The sequence below is a fragment of the Chroicocephalus ridibundus genome, chromosome 14 (genome assembly GCF_963924245.1).
Source record: "Chroicocephalus ridibundus chromosome 14, bChrRid1.1, whole genome shotgun sequence".
NCBI lineage: Eukaryota > Metazoa > Chordata > Aves > Charadriiformes > Laridae > Chroicocephalus > Chroicocephalus ridibundus.
The window spans coordinates 3,552,134-3,578,193 of NC_086297.1; the positions used below are offsets into that span (position 1 = coordinate 3,552,134).

Sequence of the window (26,060 nt, forward strand, 5' to 3'; positions counted from 1 at the left end):
CCAGCCCAGCGGCATTGGGGGGGACATCCAAGTGACCGCCACAGCCCCTGGGAGAGGCTGCAGGTCCTACGCAAGCCCCCCATTTACTGCTGGGCACCAACCCCAAGGAGCAGCTGCTGAAAGGGTTGTGTGCATGTACGTGCATGTATGTGCATGTAAGTGCGTGCTGGGGGGACAATACAGTGGCCCTCACTGCCACAGGGGCACTCGTGGCCACCCACACAGGAGGTGCTCTCACTGCACCACGCGCATGGCGTGAGCCGGTGGCTGTCGCCCACCCGGTGCAGGGGTGGACGGTGACTCACCGCCGCGAGCCAGAGGCGATGGACGAGTGGCTTTGAGCTGTCAGAAGCGGAGGCGGCTGGCGGGGACCTGGCACCCGCTGTCCTGACCCCTGCGCCGAGCCCCGCCGGGGTCTGCCGGCGTCACTCCACCTCGGCCCCGCGTGTGGCCAAGCCAGCACCACTCTGATTAGCCGGGGCTGAGCCGCCTTATCATCTCCAGCGCCCGGCCGCTGCTCTTATCAGCCGCCAGTGCCCGCAGCTGATAAGCAGATAAAGGAAATAACCACGTCTCAACCCACCAACTGCCCCCAAGGATCCCCCGGGTCCCCACCCTGGACCCCGCTGCCACCAGACCTCCCCCACCCCCAGGAGGGACACAGGTGCTCCTGCTCCATCACCCCCCAAAATGGGCTGGACCCCCCAACACCGGCCTCGCAGGCAGGTGACCCTGGGGGGGTTAGCAGGCACCGCAGCATCACCTTCCCCGGTGGGAGCGCTCCACGATAAAGCAGAAAGGGAATAAATAACCAAGCTCAACCCTCCTTGCCCAAAATCTAATCTTGCATTAAAACCTGCCGCGGGCTGTTTCGGCAGAGCTTTGTTTGTTCTTTTGATAACTGAGCGTAAATTAAACTTTCATAAGAAACGAGGAACACATTCCCTCCGCCGGGAAGCGCGGCAGGTCCCTGTGCCCACCTCCCCGCAGCGGGAGATGGTGCCGGGGACACGGGGCTCCCGCCTCGCCCAGTGGCACCACCGAGCCGGGGTGGGCACCGCGGGGCTGGCATCAAACCCGCTGACACCCATCCACCCACGTGGCGTGCCGGGGGTCACCCGTCCCCGTGGGAGAAGGGGAAAATGCCCTTCGGGAATAAGTCCTTGAGTGTCACAGCTGATATTTAAAAATGATCCCCAGGGGCTTTAAATAAGATATTTCAATTCCAGGGAGCTGTCAGGAACTGATGCGGACACCGGGAGTAATGGGCCTGCTCTCCTTGTGGTGTCCTCGTTAATAAATCACCGGCGCACACAGCGACTCCTAAACACACGCGTACACGTGGACGGACGGATGGACGGATGCTCGGTGACGCTCACCTGCCCGCCCAGCAGCGGAGGGACACGCGTGGTCCCCACACAGACCCCCTCCTGAGCATCCCCCTGCCACGTCCTGGCTGCCACGTTCCCTCTAAACCCTTATCCCGGGAAAGGAAAAGCCCCTGGGACACCCCATGGGACCCAAACCGCCCCCACCCCTGGGGCATCCACAACCAAAGCACCCACCGATGCACGGCCCCACTGGGGCACCTTGTCCCCACGCGATGGGGTCTGGGCACCTGGGATGCCCCTGTTGGCATGGGGAGCTTTGTCCCCCCCCACGATGGGGACATCCCTGAAGCCCAAATTAATGGGGCCGGGACCCCACGTCCCCAGAGCTGGAGGAGCTATTACGGGGCCAAGGTTTTGCACACACCTAAGCGGCTGAAAATAGCCCGGAGAAAGGAAATCAATTACCGGGCGCAGCCTGGCCCACAGTCATTAACCAAATACGAGCAGAGACTTTGTTCGCCACCGCTTGGCTTCCACGGAGGCTTTTATCCAAGATCGCTCTGATTTGATTTCCTTCCCCCATCACGCCCAGCTGTAAGGGACGATAACTGATTCCACCCTGTGCCGCGGGCAGGAGGTGGAGTTGCAGCCCCGGCGCCCCATGCAGCCCCCCCCAGTTTGAGCAACGGGAGCCGCCACAAGCCTCGGCAGCTCCTTCGTGGCCAGGAGTGCCTGGCTCCTCCGTGCCATCCCAGCCTCCTCCTCCTCCGCGTGGGGCCGATCCTGCTGCCCGGTGCCCGCGGGCGCATCCCCAAGGGGGTCGCTTTGCCCGTCCACCAGCCCGGAGGCAGGTTTTGCAGCCGTGCTCCCAGCGCAGCCCCTGCTGCTGACGCTGCTGTTCCAGGGGCTCCTTTGGTTTGTATTTAAAGCCAGGGGTTGACAGGGCACCGTCCGTGGGGAAAAGCACTTCCGAAGCGAGGAGTGACCCGCGCTTCAAAAAAAAAATGGCACTGACAGAAAGCAGCAGCGGTCTCCGGACTCGGTAGGGAACTGGCTGTACCCCGCTCAGCCCTGGGGTCAGGGGGGCTCCGGAGCCAGAAGTCCCGCGCCGGGGGACCGATGGGTTTGCAGACGCAGCCGGTCAGCAGAACGCTTTGGCACCGGACAGATGTGACAGATGGATGTGCTGCGTGTTGGGAACGACAACCTCCCCATCCATCCATCCATCCATCCATCCATCCATCCATCCATCCATCCAGCAGCTCCACCGCCGCGAGGCAGGGCACAGATCAGCCAACACACACCCCCCCCCACCCCGCCCCCGCCATGAAAACCTGCCAGGGCACCGCCAGCACCGCCACGCACCACCCGGTTTTTGTAGGGTCTCTGGCAACACCGTGAAGCCCCGGCGCTCCGGCAGAGCCCCAGCGCTCCGGCAGAGCTGTGCCCCAGCCTTGGCTGATGCTCCCGGCTCTGTTATTGTAGGGTTGCTGGGAAGCGTGGGGCTGACGCTGCCGAATTATTATTAGATTGAGGGGGTGGAGAGGGGCCGGGAAAAGCATCAGCCAAAGGATTTGATCCATCAAGTTGAAAGCCAGAAGAGCGCAGAAATCTGTGCGGCTCTTCCAATGCCGCCCAGTAACAGCAACAGCTGGATCGGATTTTGGATATAAGCACATTGGCACGGTCCCCTTTGATTAATATCCTGTGTAACGACTAATTAATTCTAGAGGGGACATGTATTTGAATAGTTACTGTGCGATAATGAAATGTCAAGTGAGCATTAAAACACACTTAGCAAAGGTTTAACGACTCCCAGCATCTGAGCCACGCGTCCCAGCACCTCCGCCCGCCCCCAGCCGCCACGCTGGGCTGCCGCTCAATATCTTCTTAAATAACCCCCCCGGGATTTCATCAGCCCCTGTTAACTGTATTATTGGATCCCAATTAGCTCCTGATTGGAAAGGGTTCTGTTTTGACACACGTGGCCGGAGCCGTCGCCTCTCCGCTTGCCAGAATCGTTTCCCCGTGGTCAGGGGAATGTCGCGGGCGCCGGCAGCCCTGTAAATCGCCGCCTCAATTGGCCCTGCCAGAACAATGAGCCATTTAATAATTAATGCCCACGTATTAATCTGCCACCTTCCTGCGGAGCAGGGAGGGGGAAAAGCGCACAAGCCTCGATCCATGTTGTGGCATCCAGAGGGCTCTGGCATGTCCCTTGACGGGACCTCGGCCACCGCCACCGCCCAGCTCAGGTGGCATCTTCGGGACCAAGAGCCCATTGCCGGTCTCCCTCCTGGGCTGCCTGAGCCCACCTAAGGTCCCAGCAAGGAGCTCCCCTCTATCGCCTTCCTCCCGGGCCGCCCCGGTGCCCGCACGGCTCCCGGGCACACTGCCCTGCGCCCGGCAATCGCTGCCGCTCGCTCACGCCAACACCCCCGTGTCCCCCTCAAAGCCAAACAAGGCACAGAGAAAGGCAGGCGATGCACAAGCATCACTGGCAAAGCCCACCCCGTGCTCCCCGTTACCATCCCAGCACTGTCCCACGGGCATTCCCGGAGGCTCTGCCATATGGGCAATGCCGAACGTGAAGCCGGCCAGGCTGGAGCCACAGGCACCGGGAGCTCACTGCCAGGCTGCCTCTCAGCCTGGCCGCAGCCCTCTCCGATGCTCATCAGCTCCCGTTAATTATATTATTGAATGGCAATTAGCTCCGCAGGGGACAGGGCTGTGCCTCACACCTGGGCTGGCGAAGAGCCGGCCCAGCCGGAGCAGGGATGTGTTCCCAGCGAGCAGCGACACTGGTCAGGGTCCCAGCAGGGAGCTGGGGGCGAGCCGCCCCGTTTGCCCACCCCCCCGCCCCCCCGGTCTGTGTTTTTGAGAGGGTCCTGGCCCCGTGTTTTACATAATTTGGGAACAAAGTACAGGCGTCAAACATCTGAGTCTCCTCAAAAGGCCATAAAGGCTTGGCGGGGTCCCGTGTGTGCAGCACGCCGTGTTTCCTGCATCCCCCGGGGACACGCACCCCAGAGCATCCCAACCCAGCGACGGGGCGGGGGGGGGCTCAAAAGAGCCCCGGATCTGCCCCTCCTCGGTGAGCCCACGAAGAGCGGCTCCTGCCCACCTCCCCACGCACGGAAGCGGATGAGTAGAAGGCACCACATGCTGGAAAACCAACCCCGGCGGCTCGGGGGTCTCGGCGAGGGGCCGGGGGGTCTTGGCGAGGGGCCGCGCTGCACCCGAGAAACCCAGGGCAGCGCCGGAGGCTCAACCCTGTTTTGCTGGGGGGAGCAAAGCCAGCAAGCGTCGGAGATGTAATTACACTTTTCCAAGCTCCCGGCAAAGGGGATCTGGGCTCTTGGGAAGAGGCGGAGGATCCTTTAGTAGCTGCTGGGCTCCCGCACCAGCTGCGGAGGGACGTGGGGAGAAGAAAGAGAGCTGATTTAGTGGATGGAAGATGCATCTCTACGGATGGGAGTCTGTCCAGAGGTAATCTATGTGTAAGGTAATTTCCGAAGGCAGCAGGACTCGATGCAACCCTTAATAGGACAATCTCATGTGATAAATTACCAGACCCAACTAATCTGCATGTTAAATTTCTTGTATGAGAAATAAATATCCTCAATCCACCAGAGAAGCGCTTTCCTTCCGAGGATTTCATTAAAGACATCAAGCTGCCTGATTTGCATGTTATGATTCCTCGTACGAGGAGAAGTCGGGCTCCGGAGAGCTCGCAGGAGAGCCCGGCACCGGCGAGATTATGCATGGAAAAACAAGAGTTGGCCTCGGAGAGCGCGGTGCCAGCGTGCCGGGGCACGGGAGCGCAGCGCGCCCGCAAGCCTCCACCGCCCGCCCTGCCGTCACCTTAATGAAGGTCACAACGGGCATCGGAGGGGACAGGGCTTTGCCGTGGGGTCCCCAGGCGCGGGAGGCAGCAGGGGTCCCGCGGGAGAGCCGTCTCCACGCAGCCCACGCAGCGGCGGGCAACGGAGGCAGCAAGTGGGGTGAAGGCAGGCTGGTCCCCGATCCCCCACGGAACGCAGGGATGCTCCCGAGGGGAGATGGTTCCACGCACACAGACAGCCAGGCTGGTCCCTCATTCCTCATGGTCCCCAGGGATGCTCCTGAGGGAGGACATCTCCACACGTGCACAGAGCCAGGCTGGTCCCCAATTCCCCACGGTCCCCAGGGATGGTCCCGAGGGGGGATGGCTCCGTGCACACAGACAGAGCCAGGCTGGTCCCTGATCTCCGGTGGTCCCCAGGGATGCTCCCGAGGGGGAATGGCTCCGCGCACACACAGAGCCAGGCTGGTCCCCAAATCCCTCCGTAGTCCCTGATCACACTGGATCCCCAGGGATGCTCCTGAAGGAGGATGACTCTGCATGCACATGGAGCCAAGCTGGTCCCCGATCCCACCCCCCAGTTCCCAGGGATGCTCCCGAGGGGTTGGCTCCACCTGCACGCAGCGGGACCGCCTTGACCCTCGCCAGCCCGTGGCCAGGGGAGCTGCCAAGCCCATTCCCCACCTGCCCTTCGCCGCACGCCAACAAGTCGCTCCGGTAGCAAGCTGGCGGCTGAATGCTGCGGGAAGGAAAGGGCGGTCGCCATGGAAACACGCTGCCAAACTGGGAGAGCGGCTCCTTCCCTCAAAACACAGCATGAGCTTGTCCGACCATCAGCCGAGGACAAACCAGGGTGGTTTGTGGGGAGCGCAGGGCTGAGGGGTCGCGAGTCCCAGCCGCCAGCCCCCAGGAAAATGGATAAAAAACAACAAGGGCAACAGCAGCCAGTGGTGCCAGCGGGATGCCCTGCTGCAGGAGAGGATTTGGGGAGGAGAGGTGAGGATGCTGAGGTCAAAACACTCGGTGACACACCGTCCTGGCTGGGAACCGTGAGGTGATGCCACCACGTCCGCTGGCTCCCCGGCCACGGCTCCCCACAGCACGCAGCCCTGCTGCAAAGCACGGTGCATCCCGTCACGGGCACGGCCAGGCCCTGAGGAAGGTCCCTCCTGCCCCCGGAGTGGGGACACGCCAGGGGGTACACGCCAGCCCCAATCTTGGGGGGGACTGGCTGCACCCCGCATCCCTGACCCACGCTGCCGATGCGCCCACAGCCATTCCTGGCCCCCACATGGAGAGGAGCATCCCTGAGCCTCCCGGGCCATCAGCACCAGCCCTCCTCTCTCCAAGGACTACTCTGTTTCTAAACTCGTTAACTTTTAATTACTACCTTCCCACTGCCTGAGCAGCCTGGCTCCGTGCCACCGACATCTCTATTAAAATTCAATTTCTGCCCATCATAACTAATTTTGGTACTTCGCCTTCCTCACCGGCAGCCTTCATTTTCAGGCAAGAAGATGTCCAAACTCTCGTCTCCACACATCAAATCCCTGCGGGGACGCGGGGACGGGCAGAGGGAAGCTGATGCTGCCAGGTTGTGTCCTCGCCGCGGAGAGGACGGGTTAAAGCCAGGCAGCGATTTGCATAGAGGCTGTTTGCTTCATTAGCTGCGGCTGGGTTTGTTTGGGTTTTCCCCGTGTGTTTGTTTATTTTCTCGCTTCCTTCCTTAATCCTTTCTGGCTGGATGCTGGAGCCGGAGGTGGGGGCCGGGGCCTGGGGAGTCACCTTGGCGTGGGGCTGTTGGTCTCCAGAGCTGCCGGGCATCCCCGAGCAGCGCAGGGACATCAGCGCTGGCCCCTTCCCTACAGAAGGGTAAACTGAGGCACGGAGCGAGCCCTGGGGCAGACCCAGGAGTCCCTGTTTGGAGGTGCCCCCAGGCACCCTGACCCACTCCGAGGATGGGGCAGAGCCCAGGGCTGGGGTCCTGATGTCCTTCTCCTGCCCAGCGCTGTGCGGAGCCCCTGCACGGGCTCTGTGTCCCCCCATCCTGCTGTCACCGCCACCCCCACAATCCCACTTGAGGGCTGACACGTCGCATTATTCCCACCGCAGCCAATGCAACTCCCGACAGGCGGGAGCTGCGGGAGCGGTGGGGCTCAACAGGTCTTCCGCGCCGGGGGTAGGGACAAGGGACCCGTCCCACGGGGCACCCAGCACCGGTGCAAACACCCAGCACTGAGCCTGGGGCACTGGGACCATCGCAGAGCTGCAGCCACCATGGTTTGGTGGGGGACAGCCCCATTTGTCCCCAAGGATGGCCAATGCTCCAGCACCCAGCGTGCCACCCTGCTGAGGAGGGGACCAAGCATCCAGCATGGCACACGGTGCCAGGGAGGGGACCCAGCACGGCACACGGTGCTGGGAACGGGACACGGCAACCAGCACGGCACACGGTGCTGGGGAGGGGACGCAGCACCCAGCACGGCACACGGTGGCGGGGAGGGGACGTCACCCAGCCACACTGTCTGCGTTCCTGGCATCCCAGAGCAACCCCACGTTGCTACAGCAACACGAAGCCTTTGGATTCAATGCCTTTAAACGGGGAACGGCTTGTCTCGGGCTGAATTATTGATTAAAACAGAGAGGATGACACACGCACACAGAAAAGACGGCGAGAGGTGCCCGGCTTGATTTAGAGGCGAGCTCCAAGCGGGCAGTGACGTGGGACCAGCCGCGCTGCGGCAGCGTTAGCCGGTGCACAGGGCTGGATGCCCGAACCTGGGGCATCTCTTGTGCCGCTCTTTCTTGCCCCTTCCCCGGGTCAGGCCGTTCTCAGGGAGTCACGAGCCAGCCGTGATCTGTGTCCCGGTGTTAATCCCACTTGTGCAAACACCTCCTTGCCAGCGTTGACCCGCTTAAATCCACCGTTTGCTCTCCAAACAGAGGCGGCAGCTCCCGGCACACTAAACCCCTGCCGCCGCGCCGGGAGAGCATCCTCTCGCGTGGCGACCGGCCATGCCCGCTGTGCTGCCCGCTGTGCCGGCTGGGATTCGCCCCGGATGCTCCATGGGGACTCACCGGTACTCCAGGGAGAACTTGGTCAGCTCCCGGCTGTTGTGCAGCCACTTGAACTCGAGGGGCCAGCTGCCCTCCGCCATGCACGTCAGCACCAGGCGGTTCCCCTCCAGGTGGACCTGGCTCCGCACCGGTTCCGTCTTAAAATACGGGGAGACATCGTCTGCGGAGAGAGGAGGGAAAGGGGGTGAGAGACATGCCCGGCCCCACAGCCTGCCAGCCCCACGGCAGCAGGACCGCTTCATCCCGCGCTCAACCATAGCCCAGCGGCACGTGGGCAGGGGGATGCTGGCGGCCACCTCCCCAGCCCCCTGTCCCAGCCAGGGCCCCCAGACCCTTCCCCTGGCCATTGTCCGTCCCCCCCCCTTTCCAGCCCCGAGCCATTTCACAAGCCTATCGACAAGAGCTTAGCCCATCTAGGGTTTATCTAAGCTGCTTGCTTTGCTTTTTTCCCGGCTGCCTTTGTAGCGTTTCAGAAGCACCGAGCTTTTAACTCGGGGGGTGAAGGGGGCGGAGGGGCTGGGAGCGGAGCGAGACATAAACACTTACTCCTCTCCTGTTTTATTTGCTAAGTAAAACTATAAATCGAAACACACAGCTCCATTTTCTGCTTAACAAATGGAAGCCCTTTTACTTCAAAGACACATTCATATTCCCCAGCAGCTTTCAAGTGCGCTTTCAATCACGGCTTTGGGTCTTTTCTTTGGGGTAGGGCTCCGCTTTCTTGCGCGCGCGAGCTGAATTCCTGCCACAGCTCCGCGCGCCGTGAGCCGGCACGAAAGCGCTGCCTGTGCCCGTGGGCTCAGCCTGCTCCGCCGCCCCGCGGGGTGTCACGAGTTTGCAGGGGCTCAGAAGCACCCAGACGCTGCCAGACCCACACTGGGGGGTCCCTCTCCTCTCCTCGCCAGCAGTGCCCGGCTCCCGCGCATCCCGAGGTGCCGGCTCGCTGCCCCCACGTGGAAATGCCCATCTGATTTACACCCGGCTGCCCCGTCCTGCCTGTCCCCAGGGTGGGCACGGTGGTGCTAAATGCCAGGCGAGTCATTAGGCAGGGAAGGAGCAGCTGGCGGCTCCTTAATTTAATCCTCCTCTCTGACCTTCAGCAGCGCTGGCTGGCGCGGGCAGCCCTTATCCCGGTGCCCTGGCCCCAGGACCAGGCTGGATCCGGACATCGGGGCACCCCTAAAAGCAGGTGTGGGGCAGCGGCGCCTGACCCCGCAGCAGCCCAGCTTCCCAGCAAGCCCCAGATGCCACGGGGCAGAGGGGTGCCCTGGCTGGGGGGTTTGGCACTGAGGGCAGCTGGCTGCGAGCCCGGCCCGTGGCTGCATGGTTCCCCGATCCGGAGAGCTCGTGGCAGCCCTGCGTCGGCTGAGCTGTGGCTTTTGGGGTGCTGGAGGAGTGAGGGACACCCAGCACCACTGGGGACAACCAAGCTGGGGCTCGCGGGGACATCCAGGGGCAGGATCACGGCATATGGCACCTTTGCACGTGTGTGCGTGGGGGTGCACACACGTGTCCCCACCACGGCGTGGCTGGAGATTGACCTGCGACGCCGGGGCTTCGGCCACGTCAGGATGGAGACCTGTGGGATTACGGCAGCCCCCGGCTGGGGCCGTGGCACAGCCAGGCACCGGCTCTGGGGTGGAACACCTCCTCCATGAAACCAGTAAATGAGCCATGGACCAGACCGGGCTGGGCTAGATGCAGCCAAAGCATCGCTGTAGCAAGGACCCGTGGCAGAACAGCCAGGTCCCCAGGCACTGGTGATGGTCACACATGCACGGGCCGCACCGGAGAGCCGGACCGCGGGGCTGTGCTGCCGGGACCTGGCCCAGAGCATCGGGGCTGAGACCTGGCATATTCGGTGCATGCCCCGGCTGAGCCCAGCACCCAGCGCCGGCGGAGGAAGTGTCTGGGGGGCGTTTGGGGGGCGTTTGGGAGGCAGGGTGCTCCTGGCGCACCTTCCCCTTGGGCCCGCACGCCGTTTGCATACATCCTAATTTGATTTTAAGCAGCTAAGGCTCATCTCGCTTTGAAGCGCCCGAGCCATCTGTTCTGCATTAAGGGGTGAAAAACGGCGCAGAGGAGGAGAGGCGGCTCCTAATTCCACTATTGATCGTGCGATCGTTATCCGCCCACGAAGGTCACGGCAGCCGCCTCGGACCAAGCAGCTCCCCGGTGCCCCCCCCAGCGCCTCCGCTCCCCTGGGGAAGCTAAAGCTGGGGGGACTTCACCTCTCCCACCGTCCTGGCAGCAGGACAGGCCACGGCACCACCAAACCGGGGTGCACAGGGGTGTCCCCCACCTCCCGGCCCTCCCCGCAGAGCCAGCACGGACGGGGGCTGCGATTCCCCCCATCCCGGACCCGGCAGGAGGGTTCCCAGTGCCTGACAGCCACGTCCCCCCAAAAACGAAGGGTCATTACTGCTAATTCCACCTCTCCCCCATCTGTTGTGACTGTTTACACTCCACTTGCTAATTAGAGACTAATTAGTTGGTGCAGAAATTCATCACTTTCCAAACACAGGCGGCAGCGAGAGGCGTCCCCGGCAACATCTGCACATCTGCCGGCGGCGCGGGAGGACGCTGAGCTCCCCGGGTGCCGTGCTGTGCCATGCCAGCTATGCCAGCCCAGCGCGGTCCCCTCCATGCAGAAAGGTGCCACCAAACCACGCCGTCCCCATCCTGCCCGCGGGGACTGAGCGGTGCAGGGGACGCTGCCTCCTGCTGAGCCGCCGGCGGCGATGGATGGGATAAACGGGATGCCAAGTGCTGGCAACAGGGAAAGGGGATGGAGACGGGGATGACACTGGCTCTCTCCCTCCACTGCCGATGACATTTTAATGCCAGGGCCTCGCAAGGCACTAATCCTGCCTAATGGGATCAAAATCTTTGCCCCTGCACTTTATTTACATAAGGGCCGCCGGGAGCTGGGTCTGAGCCCGGTGCATTAGCGCTGGGGCGGGGGGGTACAGATGTAGGGCAGGGGGCCCCGGCCTCACCAAAAGAGCAGTAATGGATCCTAATTCCCGGGCGTAATGGGCGAGTTGGGAGCTAAGCCCCCCCCCCTCTCTCCCCAGCTTCAAATCCCTCTTGATGGGAAGGGACGGGGAGTTTTAAGTCTGGAGGAATCCGGGAATGTCTGCCAAGGGCAGGGCTCTGCCGGGCAGCTGCTGGGGGTGGGGGGAAGGAGGGTGCGACCCCCCCATGCTCGGGGAACCCCAGCAAGCGGAGACAAGATGGGAATGGGGGCACAGGGTCCCCCCCATGGCTGTGCCCCACTGCTGCCCACCCCAGCAAAGGACCAGCAGCTTGTGGGACACCCGGGTCCTTCTCCCATCTTTGCTGTGGATGCTTCGCGCGAGCACCAGCACGGTGACAACAGGGGGGGACCACGGCCCCCCACCACACCTGGGTTCAGCGCTCGTTCAGCACAGGGTCACCACCCCACTGCCCCTCAGGGACAGCGGGTGACATCCAGCCTCTCCCCTCCCCAGCTCGCTAACCAGAAGGCGATCAGCCCAGCGCCCGTTCCTGCTAATTGACATGAATCAGGGTGAGAAGCAGCGGGATGCGCCGGGCGGACTCCCCCGAGCCGGCGGGATGCCCCGAATCCGGCCCGCCTGCCCCTGCGGGCTCCAAGCACCCAGTGGAGCCCGACCAACACCGGGTACCAGCACCCATCGCCATGCCCATCGCCTCGGCCACCCCGCACCGACACCCGGCTGGGACGAAATGACATGGTCACCTCCCTCCCTTCCCCACCAGCCCTTCGGGATGCACCGGGGTGTCCCCCGGTGCACCAGGGCAGCCCTGGGAAGGGATTGCTCCGCTGTCTGCATCCCCCCTGGACCACGGGATGGGGGACAGAGCTGTGTCCTCCGTCCCCCAGGCTTTGCAGGGCTCCCCCGTCCCTCCCAGGGCAGCACTGCCCAGAAAGCAGGATGGCAGCGCGCCGGGGACGCTGGCGGGGACGCTAGCACTGCCACCCAGCCGCCCTGCGCTCCCGCTCCGGCCCCCCATGCCCCCCCCTGCCAGCACAGGGAGATGGAGCTAAATCTCTTCTGCATCAGACTATCGCTGGCACTCCACAGCACGAAGAGATTAAAAAACAATAAAGAGAAAGCGAAACTCTCTACTATAATTACCAGCCTCTAGCCGCCAGCGGAGGCAGGGAGGGAGGGAGGGAAGGAAAAAGGGGGAAAAAGAAACAGAGAAGAAGAAATCCACTAAAATTTTAATAGGAACCACTGCATTTAATTTAACGACACATTTTTTCAATTACCAGAATAATTGTTTTATTCATAAAATGAGTTTCAATAAAGAGGGTAATTTTCCTTTGTTTTTATTATTCATTTGTGTAACATATTCGCGGCGCAGTTCCCCGGCGCCGCAGCAGCCGCTCCGCATCTGGGGATGGGGGGGGGAGGCAGGAGGGGGGGATCCTGCATGGCAGGGAAGGGGTTAAACATCACCAGGGCACCCCGTGGCCCCCAGACACAGCACCCATGGGTGACCGCAGCATCCCTGAGCGCCCTGCTGGGGTCACAGCCCTGGTGGGGTGCAACGAGAGATGGCCCCGGGGGACCCGTCCTGGCCGAGGCGCACCGTCCCTGGGGAGAAACCGCATCCCCTCCTCAGCCATCCTGGCTGGGTGGCCCCGTGCCCAGGGACAAGGCGAAGCCGCGGGGCCATGCCGCTGCCCGAGGAGCCGTCCCTTGGCTAAGTTACATTTTCTGCTTGTCAGACGCCGGCGTGCGGTTGGGAGGCATCAATTTTTCAGCGGCTGTTGGTAAAGTCATCAGGCTGATTAAATGGCACGCGTCCCCGCGGGCACCGAGGGCACGGCCCCCACCGCGGGGACGGGACATACGGCAATGCCCCATCACGGCTCCCGGTATTCCCAGTGCCCCCACCACGGTCCCCTCGGGGGCGGTGAGAGGGGCCACGCGGGGCGGCCGGCAGGTGCTGGGGATTAGCAGCCTCTCCGCCGCCGCCGGAGCCATTAGTATTCCTGAGACAAGGCTTCATCCCCTTAATAGAAAGCAAACACAGAATTGAAACGACGAACGCTCCCGGCACCTGGGGAGCTGCGGAGCATGACGTGACACTGAGCAGGGACCCAGGTGGCCGGGGGGACCCAGGCATCCGGGGCGGGAGGGAACCAAGGCGTGCGGTGGGCGCCAAGGACAAAGCCAAGCACGGCATTGCGATGGCGCGGGCATCCTCAAGAGTCCCACTCGCCCCCTCCCGGCACCTGAGCAGGCACAAAACAACTTGTGCCGCTGCGCCCCAAGCACAGACCCCCCAGACTCGCTGCACGTGTGATCCCCGCTTGCCATCACCCATCTGCTCCGCCGGCAGACGGCAGCCCCTGGCCCTGCCAGCCTCATCTGGCACCACAGGGCCAGCGCTGGAGCCGTGCCCCAGTGCCGACACCGCGCTCTGGCAGAACGTGTCCCCTTCAAATCATCATCTCTCCCGCAGTGACTTGATGCCACCTTCAGATTTCGGGAAGGGGTGGCAGGGAAAGCACCAAACCCAGCCGCACGGCAATGGAGAAGCACCAGCAAGAGGGAGGATGGTGGTAACCACGCCACCCATGGGGACATCAGAGCCCTGAGTGTGGCTGCGCTGTGACAGCCCAGCACGGGGCTCCTGGCAGAGCCCAGCTTTCATCTCACCACCCGGCAAATGTAGGTTTGTCAGCAAAACCCGCCGGCGAAGGGTTTTGGTGCCCCGCGGCAGCCTGTCGAGGCTCCGTGCCAACGCGCCTTCGCTCCTCTCGAATCGGCCAGGCTCACGCCAACGCCCCGGGTGAAGCGTGGCGGCGGCGGGGCCCCGCGGGAGGAGACGCGTGTGGCGGCAGGGAGGCATGGCACGGCACGGCACAGCACGGCACCCGGCTCAGCTCGCTCAAACTGGGAATGAAAGGCAGCAATACCACACTGGAGGCAATGAGGGAAGACCCATCACGTGGCACCAGCCCCGCTCTGCTGGGACCCCCAGCCCCACGCTGAAGGGGGGGGATCCCTTTGCACCCCCCGAAGCAGCACGGCTACAAGTCACAGAGCAGGGACACGGCTGGGGGCTGAGGGACCCCCCGCTTGCACCAGGACCAGCTGGCACCAGGGTGTCCCCATCTCTCCTGGTGCCATGGGGAAGGGGGCAGCCAGGGGGTCTCCAGCCCCCGCCGCACGCTGCAGCCTCCCTGGGTCTGCTTGGGGCCAGCAGTGGGGCAGGACGGCTCCATCCTCCCCAGAGCCAACATCCTTCCCAGCACCCACCCTCCATCCTGATCCCAGTGGAAAGAGCTGGCCCGGGAGCACAGCGTCAGCCACGGGGGACGCCCCAGACGTCGCTTGCTCCCCCCAGGCTGGGCTGGTGGCCATGGGGTGCCACGGGGCAGCCCCAGTCCCCGCTGGCACATGGAGTGGCGCCAAAGGCACCCAGCACAATCCTGCCCACCCCAGCCCTACGGACCAGCCAGGCCGCTCCGCACACCCCTAACCGCGGTGTGTCTTTTAATGTGGGTTTTTTTTTTTTTCCTTTTCATTAAGAAAAACACTTATAATTGCAGATGTGTCCATTAATCCTCACAACTTACTTTCTTCCCTTCCTTCCCCGCTTTTCCCCTCCCTCCCCTTCCCCCCCCACTGAGACCAAGAGCTTTAAAACTCTCCTTTTGGCTATTAATTAAAAGCAACCTCTCCACTATCGTGAGTGTACTTGCCATAAATTAATAGCGGCCTTCTTAATCAAATCTTATCTCCTCTCCGAGCGCCCGGCGCACGGTGCTGGGGTTGGTATCCCAATCCGCCCGGCCGTGAAATGCAATTTTCCAATGCTCCGATGGACTCGGCAGCTCGGCTCCGTCTCCTCCTCCCCGCCTGCCCCCCATACCTGCGCCGACCCAGCGGCACCGCCGCGGCCGAGAGGGGCCCGGCACGCTAACGGCGGAGGTGGCTCCCAAAAGACATGCTCCATTTCTCAGCCATTTACCGCGTTTATCCGCGGCCTCCGCGGACGGCACTCGCCTTCCTGCATTATTGAGAGGGCACAGCCTGAGCCAGGGGGGTCGGCACTCGCCCGCGGCATCAGGATGAGAGAGCAACCGGGGAAATCCCAGGGCTGGGGGCATGGGAAGGCGGCACGGCCACGGCACCGCTTCTCCGGGGGGGTTAGCCAAGAGCGATGCTCTTGGACCTGCAAGCTCACGGTGTTTCAGTTGCCGTGACACGCACCGTCCCTCTGGTCTCTGCAGCACAGTCCCCCCCATCCCTGTCCCACCAGGTTTCCCCTCTCCCCATCCACACCGCGCTTTCCCACCGCACCCCGAGTGCTGCTCTTTGCCAAGGGCAAGCGCAACACCAGGATGACGACGAGGACCCACACGTCTTGGGCAATGCCACCCCAGGGCAGCCCCAGCCCCACGCATGGCACCATCCATCCCGGCCACAGCTCCGACCCGTCCCCGGGAGCCAGGGCTGCCGTAGACCCCGATCCCAGCCCTCCCCTCCAGCCCCGTCCGAGCCACAGCAGGTCCCCAGTCCCGTGAGGTTCCCAGGTGGCAAACGGGAGCTGGGACAGAGCAGGACCCGAAAATGGTGCCCTACAGCTGCTGCTTCTCCACGCTGGGTTGCAAATTCCAGCCCTCTCCTTTGCCGCTTGGAAAACCCTGTGCTGGAAGTGATTTTCCTGCTTCCAGAGGGGGCCCTGCCTCCCCGCTGGTCGGAGACCACCATGGGGGGCTTTGGCTCCGTCCCTCCCGCAGCACCACAGCCCAAGCCGAGCCCTGGGGAGATGATGGGGTTTGCAGCCGGGAGCTGTGCCAAAAAGGAGCTGTTTCTCATAAAGCAATTGCAGAGCGGAGCTAAGAGGGTTTTTAAGCAAGGCGGAACAGCCTGGAGAGCCTCCCTCGCTCGGCCCCAGTCACGCCGAGATCGCAGGAATAAAACCATCTTTGTTGCACGTCAGAGGAGCCGCGGCCCCGCGCGCCGGCAGGTTGGAGCAGGGCTGCGCCGCCTCCCTTCAGAGGACGCGGGAGTGTCTCGCCGCCGCCACCGCATCCCTCCCGCAGCCAGCCCCGGAGCTGTGCTGCCCACGGCTGGGCACCGGTGCAGCCCTCGGGGGAAGCGCCGGAGCAGGATGGTGCAGCCGAGAGGCTCCCAGGCTGCAGGGGCACCCGGTGCCCTCGCACTCTGCAACGACCTTGCTGCCGGAACGCATTCGTCTTTGCTCCGGTGCCTTGCGCTGAGCCCGGCAGACAGACTGCTCCCGGCACGGCGAAGGGGCAGGGGCAGCGCGGGGGCTGCCAGCCAAGGGCACGCTGCCCCTTGGGCTCGGGGACACAGCTCCTGCCCACCCGGAGAGACGCGGGTGGAGCCGGGCACCTTTCCATCTCCAGCCCCCCCTCCCCGTGTTCGTGCAATCGCTTTAGCAATTCCCTCGCGGAGGAAAACGGTCTTTTTGGTGGGGGGGGGGGAGCCCTTGGGACATGGGGCCAACCCTGTCATTGTGTGTGCACGGCACCCACATGGCAGGAGGGGTCCGGCAAAGCGTGGGGACCTGGACCCGGTGCTGCCACCCCAGCAAGGAGCCCGGCTGGACCCGGCAGAGCTCACGGCTCCGGCGTCGCTGCCCCGCTCCCCTGCGCTTCCCTCGGAGGAGATTTGGGGTTTCTTACATGCCGTAAGCCGATTGCAGAGGTGTGTTAACTGGATTAGGTGGGAGGCTGAGAGAGACGCAGACCTGGAGGAGCTGCTCAGCGGAGCACGGCTCCCGCCCGTGTGACGCTGCCGGGATTTGCAGAGCCGGCTTTTAAACTGATTTTCTTCCCTTAAGCCTTTGGAAAGGTGAGGCTGCGGGAGGGAGGTGGGCTCTGCCGCCTCCGCTCCCCGTGCAAAAATCCCGCAGGGCCCCGGCGTGGGCTGGCAGCAGGTCACGTCCCCGCGTCGGTCCCCGCAGCCACCCCTGCCCTCGGCGCCGGCACTGAGATGGGCAGGGTGACACTGCAGCTCTCGGTGACAGCCCTGCGGCTAATGCCAGATGACCACTGCAGGGCACGGCTAGGGGGGCCACAGCCTCAGCACCCCCCTCCCCGCCTGCACCCAGCCCAGGGGAGCCCAAATCCCCCTGCCCAGACCCAGCCTGGGACAAAGGGGACGCGGATGGGGACACTGATGGGGACCACAGCAATGCCTGCTCCAGGGCTGCTCGGAGCAGCCCAGTGTGCAACGTCCCCCGCCTCCTCGCGCGGGTCCCGGCACCTGTGTCACCCGCGAAACGCACAGCAGTTTTGCCGGTGTCACACTTTATCCATCTCCGCCGGAGCTCTGCCGCAGCACTTCCCGGCCTCGGGGCGGGAGGAGAAGCAGCAGGCGCGATTTCCACGGCCAGCAGCGCTCGGCAAAGCCCAGGCAGAGACGGGGAGCCGGCCAAGGCGGCCCCGGCACAGTACATGGCCAGATCTGCCATAGCACAGCCAGCACAGGGCAGGATCCAGCCCCTCGCACCCAGCAGGACTGGCACTGCCCACCGGGGCCATGGCATCCCCCAGGACGGACAGATGGACGGACGGACACTCTCCTCCCGTGCTGCCTCTCGCCAGGCCGGCGGGACAGCCCGACCGCGCTGCCATCTCCCCTTCCTCCTCCCGCATCTGTCTCCAGGCCCATACTTATTTATTTATTTGTTAATTAACTGCTGTTTCCATAACAAACGCTCCAGCTTCTCCCAGCCTCCAACAGCCCTGGGGCTGGATTGTTAACTAGGATTTTAATTTGTTAATTAAAAGCAGAATGGCTCCATAACAAGCTCCTCTTCCGCAGAAGGGCTCTCGGAGGGCTCAGCGGGCCACGGGCTGAGCCGGCAGCATCACCATGCCCAGCCGAACCCCCCCAGGGATGGGGAACGCAGGGAGAGATGGGGAACATGGGGAGGGATCAGTTCGGCTCCCCCAGGACAAGGGCTGTCTGCAAAAGGGACACGGAGCCCGGCAGCACCACGGTGCCTGCTCAGGACCTCCCTTTCTCCCAACAGTGATGCTGGAGATGATGCCACCTTCCTTTGCGGTCTCATCCTGGCAATCCCAAACATGGTGCAACCCCCAGCACACATCCCCGGCCATCGGAGGGTCCCAGACCTGGAGAATGATCACCCTCTTCCCACTGTGGCACAGCCAGGGCTGTGCCAGCATCATCCCCTCTCAGCTTCCAGGCGTCTACCCAAGGACCACAGCCCATGATGCTCAGCCCAAGCGCAGCCCCGGTGCCAATGTGGGCCAGGTAAGGCTTGAGATGGTCCCGGAGCCAAGGGAGAGGCGTCAGCCCTGGCCGGGGAACAGCGTCTCGTTGAGCCGTGGCCGGGAACAGAGCGGGGCTGTGTGCCTGCCCGTCCCTGCCTGCCCTCGCACACCCAGCCCCGCTGCCCGCGCCGCCTGGAAAAAACAACATTTCCCCTCGCGGCAAACCCCGAACAGACGCGCACACACACGGCACCGTTGTGTGTTCCCAGCCCGCGAGCCCGGGGGGGGGGGGCTGACAAGCAGGGCTTTGTGCTCTGAAGCACCGCACGGTCCCTACAGACCCCCACGCCTGGCCCCAGAGACACAGACCCCAGCACGGGGCACCAAACCCCAAACACATGGATCCACGGGGACCTGCAGCAAAGGGGCTGCGCATGGATCCTCTGGGGGGCACAGGAGCACCCCCCAGGCGCGCCCGGCCATGGGCAGCACAGCTGGCCACCGCCACGGGCTGCAGCGAGCCTGTCCCCCTGCTGAGCGTGTCCCCACGCAGGGCACAGCCCCATCCCCAGCTGGGGATGTTTAACCAGCTCCAGGCTGCGGCCAAAACTTCTTCCCCAGCAAACTCCTTCCGATACCACAAATCCTCCCGACCCCGCGATTACGCAGCTCCGCTGTATCTGGGTCACTGCTGTGAGTCACGGACACCCGGAGAGTGACTCAATGCAATTAGAGGGGCCGGATCTGGCAGCTGATTTCCCCAGGAGAGGCCCCAAAACCGTGAGGAGGGGAAGGACGGACGGACATCACCTCCAGACCCTGCACAGCCGCCCTCCAGGCAGGAGAGGGGGTGAACACGCATCCCCCTCCCCAAAGGCTTGGAGGGATGGAGGGACCCTTCCCAAAGGCTTCGCAGCCAGGACCGGAGCCTCCCCCGTGAGGGTTTGGCAGGAACAGGCTCCACGTCCAGCTGCCAAGCAAGGCGGGGGTCCCCACAGCCCCAGACCCCATCCCCAGGGTGGTCCCAGCACTGGGTGGGACGGATGGCACACGAGCCCAGTGCAGCCCAGCACAGCTCTGGGCTGGATTTGTCCCCATGGGGCATGTCCAGTGTGTCCTCCAGGTATTCCTGGAGGGCAACCACAGCCCTGGCTGCGGTGGCTCCCAGGGTGGGAAAGCAAAGCCACCACCAGAGCCCCGACAGCACCTGGGATGTCACTTCTGCAAGGGGCATCGTCCCCCCCTTGCCATCCCCAAGCTCCTGCCGCCCCCCCGCATCCCCCACCCACTCAGGATGCTCCGAACACCCCTCACCCTGCAACCGCCCTCGCAGGCAGACAGACAGATGGACGGACAGCCGCTTTCCAGGCTCGCCGCGAGAATCTCAACAGGGCGGCATTTCCCAACCGAATTAAAAAAAAAAAAAAAAAAATTAAAAAAATAATACAGCGGGGAAAGAAAAACAGAAGGCAGAAACCACAAGAAAAACCCCACTCAGCCTTTCCCATGGCGCTGACGCAATTAAAGTCGCCAGCCCCGCGGGATGGAAAACCCTTCGCCAGCTCCCCGCCGTGCCGAGCCGAGCAGGACGAAGGCGCTGGTGGCCGCGGTCCCCCTCCCCGCAGCACGGCCCCGAGCCAGCAGGCGCTTGCCCATTTACTGGGGTGTCGCCCAGGCATCCTTTTTTTTTTTTTTTTTTTTCCAAAGTATTAATTAGTCATTGCATTGCTCACTTGAAACATAAATAGCTGCAGCATGACAGCGAACACGAGTTTTCCTTGGAAAAAAAAACCTTTTCCAAAGCTTTTCCTTCCCAGACGCCCCTGTTCGCAGATGGGGGACGGGAATAACTCGCAGCCTGGTAATCCCCCCCCCCCCCCCAGCCATCCACCACAGCCCTGCATTTCCAGGGCAGGGAAGCGAACTCTGGTCATTGCGCTTATTTACACACTTGTGGCTCTGACGGCCCAGAGGGGCTTTTCCAGCCAACGCGGGGCCAGCGATTCCAGCAGCGAAGCCAGCGCCGTTGCCCAGCCTGACGTGAAGCTTATGGGGAGAAGCCAAGCGAGCGAGACTCCGTCACTGCCCCAGGTGAAGGGCTCCGGCAGCTCATCGCCCCCACTCACTGCGTGCGCCTTGTTTCCACCCTCCACTGCACAGCTCGGCTCCCCCCGCCGCCCTCCCAGCCCTTCTTTCCACCATGCAAGCGAGGAAAATGGAAAAAACAGGGAGATGAAGGCACCCATCACCTTCCTCCCCTTGCACCTCACGCGTGCAGACAGAGGCCGGGTGCTCAGCACTTGCTGGTGCTCAGCCGGCCGGGAGGGCTCTCCCAACGGCAGAGCTCTGAATTAAACATACCACCCTAATGAGTTGATTTTATTAGTTTGCGAATGCATTGAGAACTCATTATCAAAATAAACATCAATTCACTCCAGCGAGCGCGGCGCCGCACACGCGCCCCGGCAGCGCCGCAGCTGGGGCCGCGCGCGGCTCACACCCTGAGACGCGCCGCCGGCCCCCCTCGCAACCCATCACTGGCACCCACCACAGGCCGGCCCGGGGGGAGGAGGGCATAGGGACGGCAGGCACCCGCCCTGCCAACCCCCTTGGCACCAAAAGGTTGGTTTCTCCATTTCAGCCCCGTGGCATCAAGCTGGGCACCCAACATCAAGGCTTGCCGGGGTGGGACAGCCCCGAGCTCCCCCCAACCCAGCACGGGCTGCGCGGGGTCCTCCTCGGGGTGAGAATCCTAGCCACGACCCCTTGGGGCAGGCAGAAGCCCCCACCGTGCCCCAGCATCTCCCAGTTCCCCCCCAGCCCCGGAGCCAGTGCTGGAGTGCGGGGGGCTCGGCGGACCCCAGGGCTAGGCAGGGCAGGAGGCAGCACCCCAACCCCGGGGAGCCGGAGCCGACGCGCCCAGGCGTGAAGCGGGGGCACAGCGGGCGCATTGTCCGGCTGGGCAGGACGCGCTCCCTTTGGAAACAGCAGCTAATCCCATTTCATCCCCCTTCACGGCTATCAGCTGTTTTGCAGGCATTCAGGAGGCGGGTCGCTGAAACCGGAGCTATTGTGTCCGCTGCGCCCCAGCCCCCTCCAGCCAGCCAGCATCCCTCCATCCACCCATCCATCCCAGCCGCGCTGGGCCGGGATGTGGCAGCACGTCTGCACCCAGCTCCCACCCGGACCTCCATGGACCGCCGGGAGACAGGGATGCCAGACCCATGCAGGACCCGCTCCCCTCCGCCTTCCCCCATGCTGCCAGCCTGACCCCATGGGCCTGGCTCAGGCAAGGAGGAGGAGGAGGAAGAGGAAGAGGAGGAGGAGTGGAAGCACTGCGCATCCCCCCATGCCGAGACCCACGGGCTGAGCCCTGGGGACAGCCACCTGCACAGCCCGGTGCTCGATAGCTCCCTGCCGGGGAGACACAGGCTCCCAGTGGGAGGGCGATGAATAAGGAACATAAATGACCCCGTGAAACCCCAGTTAATGCCCAGCCCCTGCCCTAGATTCATCCCCGTTTCCTCACTCGACCGCAGCTCACAGCCAGTGAACTGGGATGTACTGGAGGGGCAGGTCCTGCAGGATGGGGATGGAGGGGGACAGGCTCCTCCAACCATCCTGGCAAATGCTCCCCAGCGCTGCAGATACGGGACAGGGTGGCAAAGAGGTCCCCAGCCCCGCTCTCACTCCAGGAAAATGCCCTCCGGCTCGGGCGATTCACACACCCAGGAGCGGGCACATGCGCCCTGATCAATGAAGGGGCTCTAAAAATAGTGTTTCCCTCCATCAGCTCGTTGTGATCCACGGACACAGCCACGCTGCTGAGCACCGCGGAGCTCCACCCCACAGCCTGCGTCTCCCATGGGCCGGGGTGACGCACCGGCCGCAGGGGACAGCCAGAGTCTCCCCCTATGCCATGCGAGTCCCAGCTCCCCAGGAGGCTCAAGGGACACCCGTCCTTGCAAGCCAGGGGCAGCAGGACCCTGCCAGGCACCCCAGCCCCTGCCAGCTTCACACATGGACCCCAACGTCCTGCCGAAACCCCTCCAGGGACCAGCACTCCCACCAGTGACTCCCCGTCCCACTCCTTGCCCCGGCAGGACCCAGGCATGGCTGTGGCACGGAGCCAGGAGGACTCAAGGTTACAGCTGAGGACTCGCACGTTGTTGTCTCACCCAGCAGTGCAAAAAGCAATTAGCTATCACAGCTAAAATTAGCTCAGCCGTTTCTTTCTGCTAATGGTCAAACTCATCAAGGTTTCCCTACGCCGGGGGCCTCGGCACCTCCGCGTGGGCAGGCAGTGATTGATGAGAGACGACGGAGCCACTCGCGAGTGCCTGGGGACACAGGGCAGCGGGACAACAGCCGGCACCGCATCCCGGTCCCCTTCCCACTGCCACGTCTCCCTGGTGCCTCAGTTTCCCCCCCCCTCAACGCAGAGGGAGGGCTGCTGGCATGCTCAGGACAGCTGGTCCGGAGGTGGACGATGGGGATGATGACTGCTGGCAGGGAGGGTGACTTCGGCACTGGGGGCCGCAGGCATTCCTGGAATTGTCACCGTGCCATCCCCGCTGCCGGCCGGGATGCCCAGCTGCTGGCACGCGGTGGCAGCTGGTCCCAGTGCCCAGGGCCTTCCCCAGCCCACTGCGGCTGCTGGCCGGGAGGTGACACTGATCCACGCGGGGAGGTGACAACGCGGAGCAGCCAGCAGCTGCCTGTCACAGCATCCCCAGGGATGGCCCTGCACGCAGCCGAGAGCCCCCCACGCCCCAAGTCTCCATTCCTGGGGGGGGCCGAGGGCAGGGGCGCAGCCACCCCATCAGAGCAGGGAGACAAAGGGGGCCGGGGACCAGCTGCAGCCCGGGAATGTCCCCTGCCCTCGGCCCCGTTCCCAGGGATCAGGTTTCCCAGTTCCCAGGCAACCCGAGCCCGGCACGGCTTTCCAGGCGCAGGCATTCCTGCACCCTGCGGGGCTGGGGGCAAGGGGAGGGGGCCGCCAAGGGGGCCCCTGCCTTCCCCGGGCGCAGGCAGGGGGTCGGCGTCAGGCAGGGGAGAAAGGGAAGAAGGTGAAGCATCGCTGGGAGCGAGGTGGGGGACGCACCCCCAGAGCATCGATGGGAGCCAGGGGGAGGCACCCCCTGGAGCACCGCTCAGAGCCGGGGAGGGATGCACCCCCACAAAGCATCGCTGGGAGCAGGAGGATGCACCCTGACAGCCGGTCCCCATCCCCGCGGACGCCCAGGGCTGTGCCCACGCCGGTGGCATTGCCGGCGTGCCCAGGGCGTGAGGGATGCCACGCCGGGCCAGCAAGGCCGGGAGCCGCTGCCAGCACATTCCCGCCTGCCGGCAGGGCGGAGGGCAGCAGGAATGCACCCCGCATCCGCACCCACCTCTGTGGATGGCTCTGGGTGCAGAGAGATAGGAAGCCCAAAACAGAGCTGCAGCCGCAGGGATGGGGGAGCTCCCTGGCATCACCACCGCATCTCCACCCACTCTGAGCGACCCCAGCCCTGTGTCCTCTCCGGCAGCTCCATGCGATGCTCCCCTGCACAGGAGGGTGATGTCTCCTCCCTTCCCTCGGAGCTCCCGGGCACCCCTTTGCTCCCAGCACCCACCACCCTGATCCCAGCCCCATGAGGGATCCCCACGGGTGCTTTGGAAGACCAGGAGCTGTGCAGCACAGGCCACCAGCCCCTCCGCACCCCCCGGAGCCCACCACCAGCCCCGGCACGACCACGGGGGCTCAGGTCGCCCTTCGTTAGCACGATCACATCATCACTGACAGCAGCATATTTATTACTGGCCTGGCACTGACCATTTTTCACCCAGTGACACGCAACTTGCTAACAAGCTCAGGGAGGTAACGAGGGCTCGGAGACGAAGGGACCCGCCGCCCACCCACCCCAGCTAGGACCCAGCACCCAAAGGGTTTTGCTCCCCCCAGCCAGAGCAGGGCCTTATTCACCCCCGACAACAGCCTGCGCTGCTGCAAAACACCAACGCACCCCCAAAGAGTTTGCGTAGGGCCCACAGTAACGTGTGCTGTGGCTGGAGCTCATCCCCAGGCAGGAACCAGCCACATCGGGGATCAGCTCCAGGTACCGCCGGGGACAAGGACACGGTTCATAAAGACCTGTGAAGGCAGACGCAGGGTCACTCCTCATCACGCCGCCCCGCCGGCACCCCGCCAAACCGGCCTTCCTCCTCCCAGGTTTAATTATCAGCATTTTCCCAGGTTCACGAGCAACCTGCGTCCGCCTGCCTCCCTCCTTCCCGCTCCTCCAGCTCCTTCATTTGCTGCCACTGAGCAGAAACACCACCGCAGCCTAATCCCCATCGCTAAGGGACGGGCAGCACTCAGCGCTGCCACCCCAGCCGCCGACCGGCAGCGGGGCAGGAGCCACTCAGCTGCCCCCAGCTACCCCAGCCCACCAATGTGTGCGCAACCCTGCCAGCAGCGGCGGCGGGTACAAGCCCACAGCCGCCCTCCTTCCCGCTGGCAGCCCTTGTCCTGCCCATTCTCCCCCAGAGAGCCGGCTACCAGCCCACGGGCATGGTGGCATAGTCCAGTGCTGCTGTGGCTCGGACCACGGGCACCCCAAACCTTTGGGGAGCAGCGATGGGGCACGGTGACGCGAGTTGCCCGCGATGCGACTGTATCCCCATCCCCCTTACGGTTATCAGGTCATCAAAATTTCATCGCTGTGCCTGGTCACTAATGGCTTCCAAAGAAGCATCAAATTTTAATCTTGCCTTCCTCTCCCCTAAAAGCCACTTTCCTTCCTGAGCCGGAGCTTCGCACGAGGCCACCAGTTAATGTGCCGGCCGCGCTAGCGGAGGAGGGGGAGCCAGGGCAGGAGACACCCCCGCTCGGCCAGCCCTTCCCCGGCAGCACCTTTGCAGATGTCCTGGCGTAAGCCTGTCACCAGCATGCCGTCCCCGGGAGGGAGCAGGGGCTCGTCCCCCTCCCGCTCTGCCCCACGGGGGGCTCCACGTGTGCGGACGTGCCCAGGCACCATGCATGGGTGCCAGAAGGTGCCGTGCGCTCCCCAACTCCAGCCTCTAATAAGCCTCTTTGGTGGAAGCTGCCCGTCACAGGCCCCTGCCCCAAATCCTGTCTGGAACCTTAAGCCTCCCAAATCCCTCCTGGGACTGGCCACAGCCTCCCTCAATCCCATTAGAGGGGCTGTGCCAGCGTGGGGGGCCCTGGGCTGTGCCCCAGCCCTGGGTGGGGGGGAAACCTCATCCCTGGGGGTCACAACATCCACAAAAAGTGGGGGGGACCCCCCAGACACCCACCCACCCTCAGCTCTCGGGGGGGCTCATTTATTGTCTTTGCTTAATCTGCTGGAGGCACCTTTGCTGCAGGTGGGGGCCGGCTAGGGCAGGGCTGCCCGTGCCCCCCTGGCCATGGCACAGCCCCCCCGGCCATGGCACCGGCGCTCGGCCCCGGCACAGGTCGCACTGCGACACAGCTCCCGCCTGGGCAGCGCTGACTGATTAGCCTTCCACCCAGCACCACGTTTGGCTCCGGGTAATTAGCGCGAGGCCCCTAATCAAT

At 63.7% G+C, this 26,060-nt stretch overlaps 2 protein-coding genes across 2 annotated transcripts in view; one reads left to right on the forward strand and one right to left on the reverse strand.

Annotated features, from left to right (window-relative positions):
- The window catches only part of RPL38 (ribosomal protein L38), a 314,431-nt gene that overhangs the window by 220,205 nt on the left and 68,166 nt on the right, over window positions 1–26,060 (forward strand). The gene's annotated exons all lie outside the window — the stretch shown is intronic.
- Window positions 1–26,060, reverse strand: part of SDK2 (sidekick cell adhesion molecule 2) — a 49,511-nt gene that overhangs the window by 21,116 nt on the left and 2,335 nt on the right. Inside the window, exon 2 of the mRNA XM_063351978.1 lies at window positions 8,254–8,413. Within this exon, the coding sequence (XP_063208048.1) occupies window positions 8,254–8,413 (160 nt within the window). The remainder of the gene's footprint in view (window positions 1–8,253; window positions 8,414–26,060) is intronic.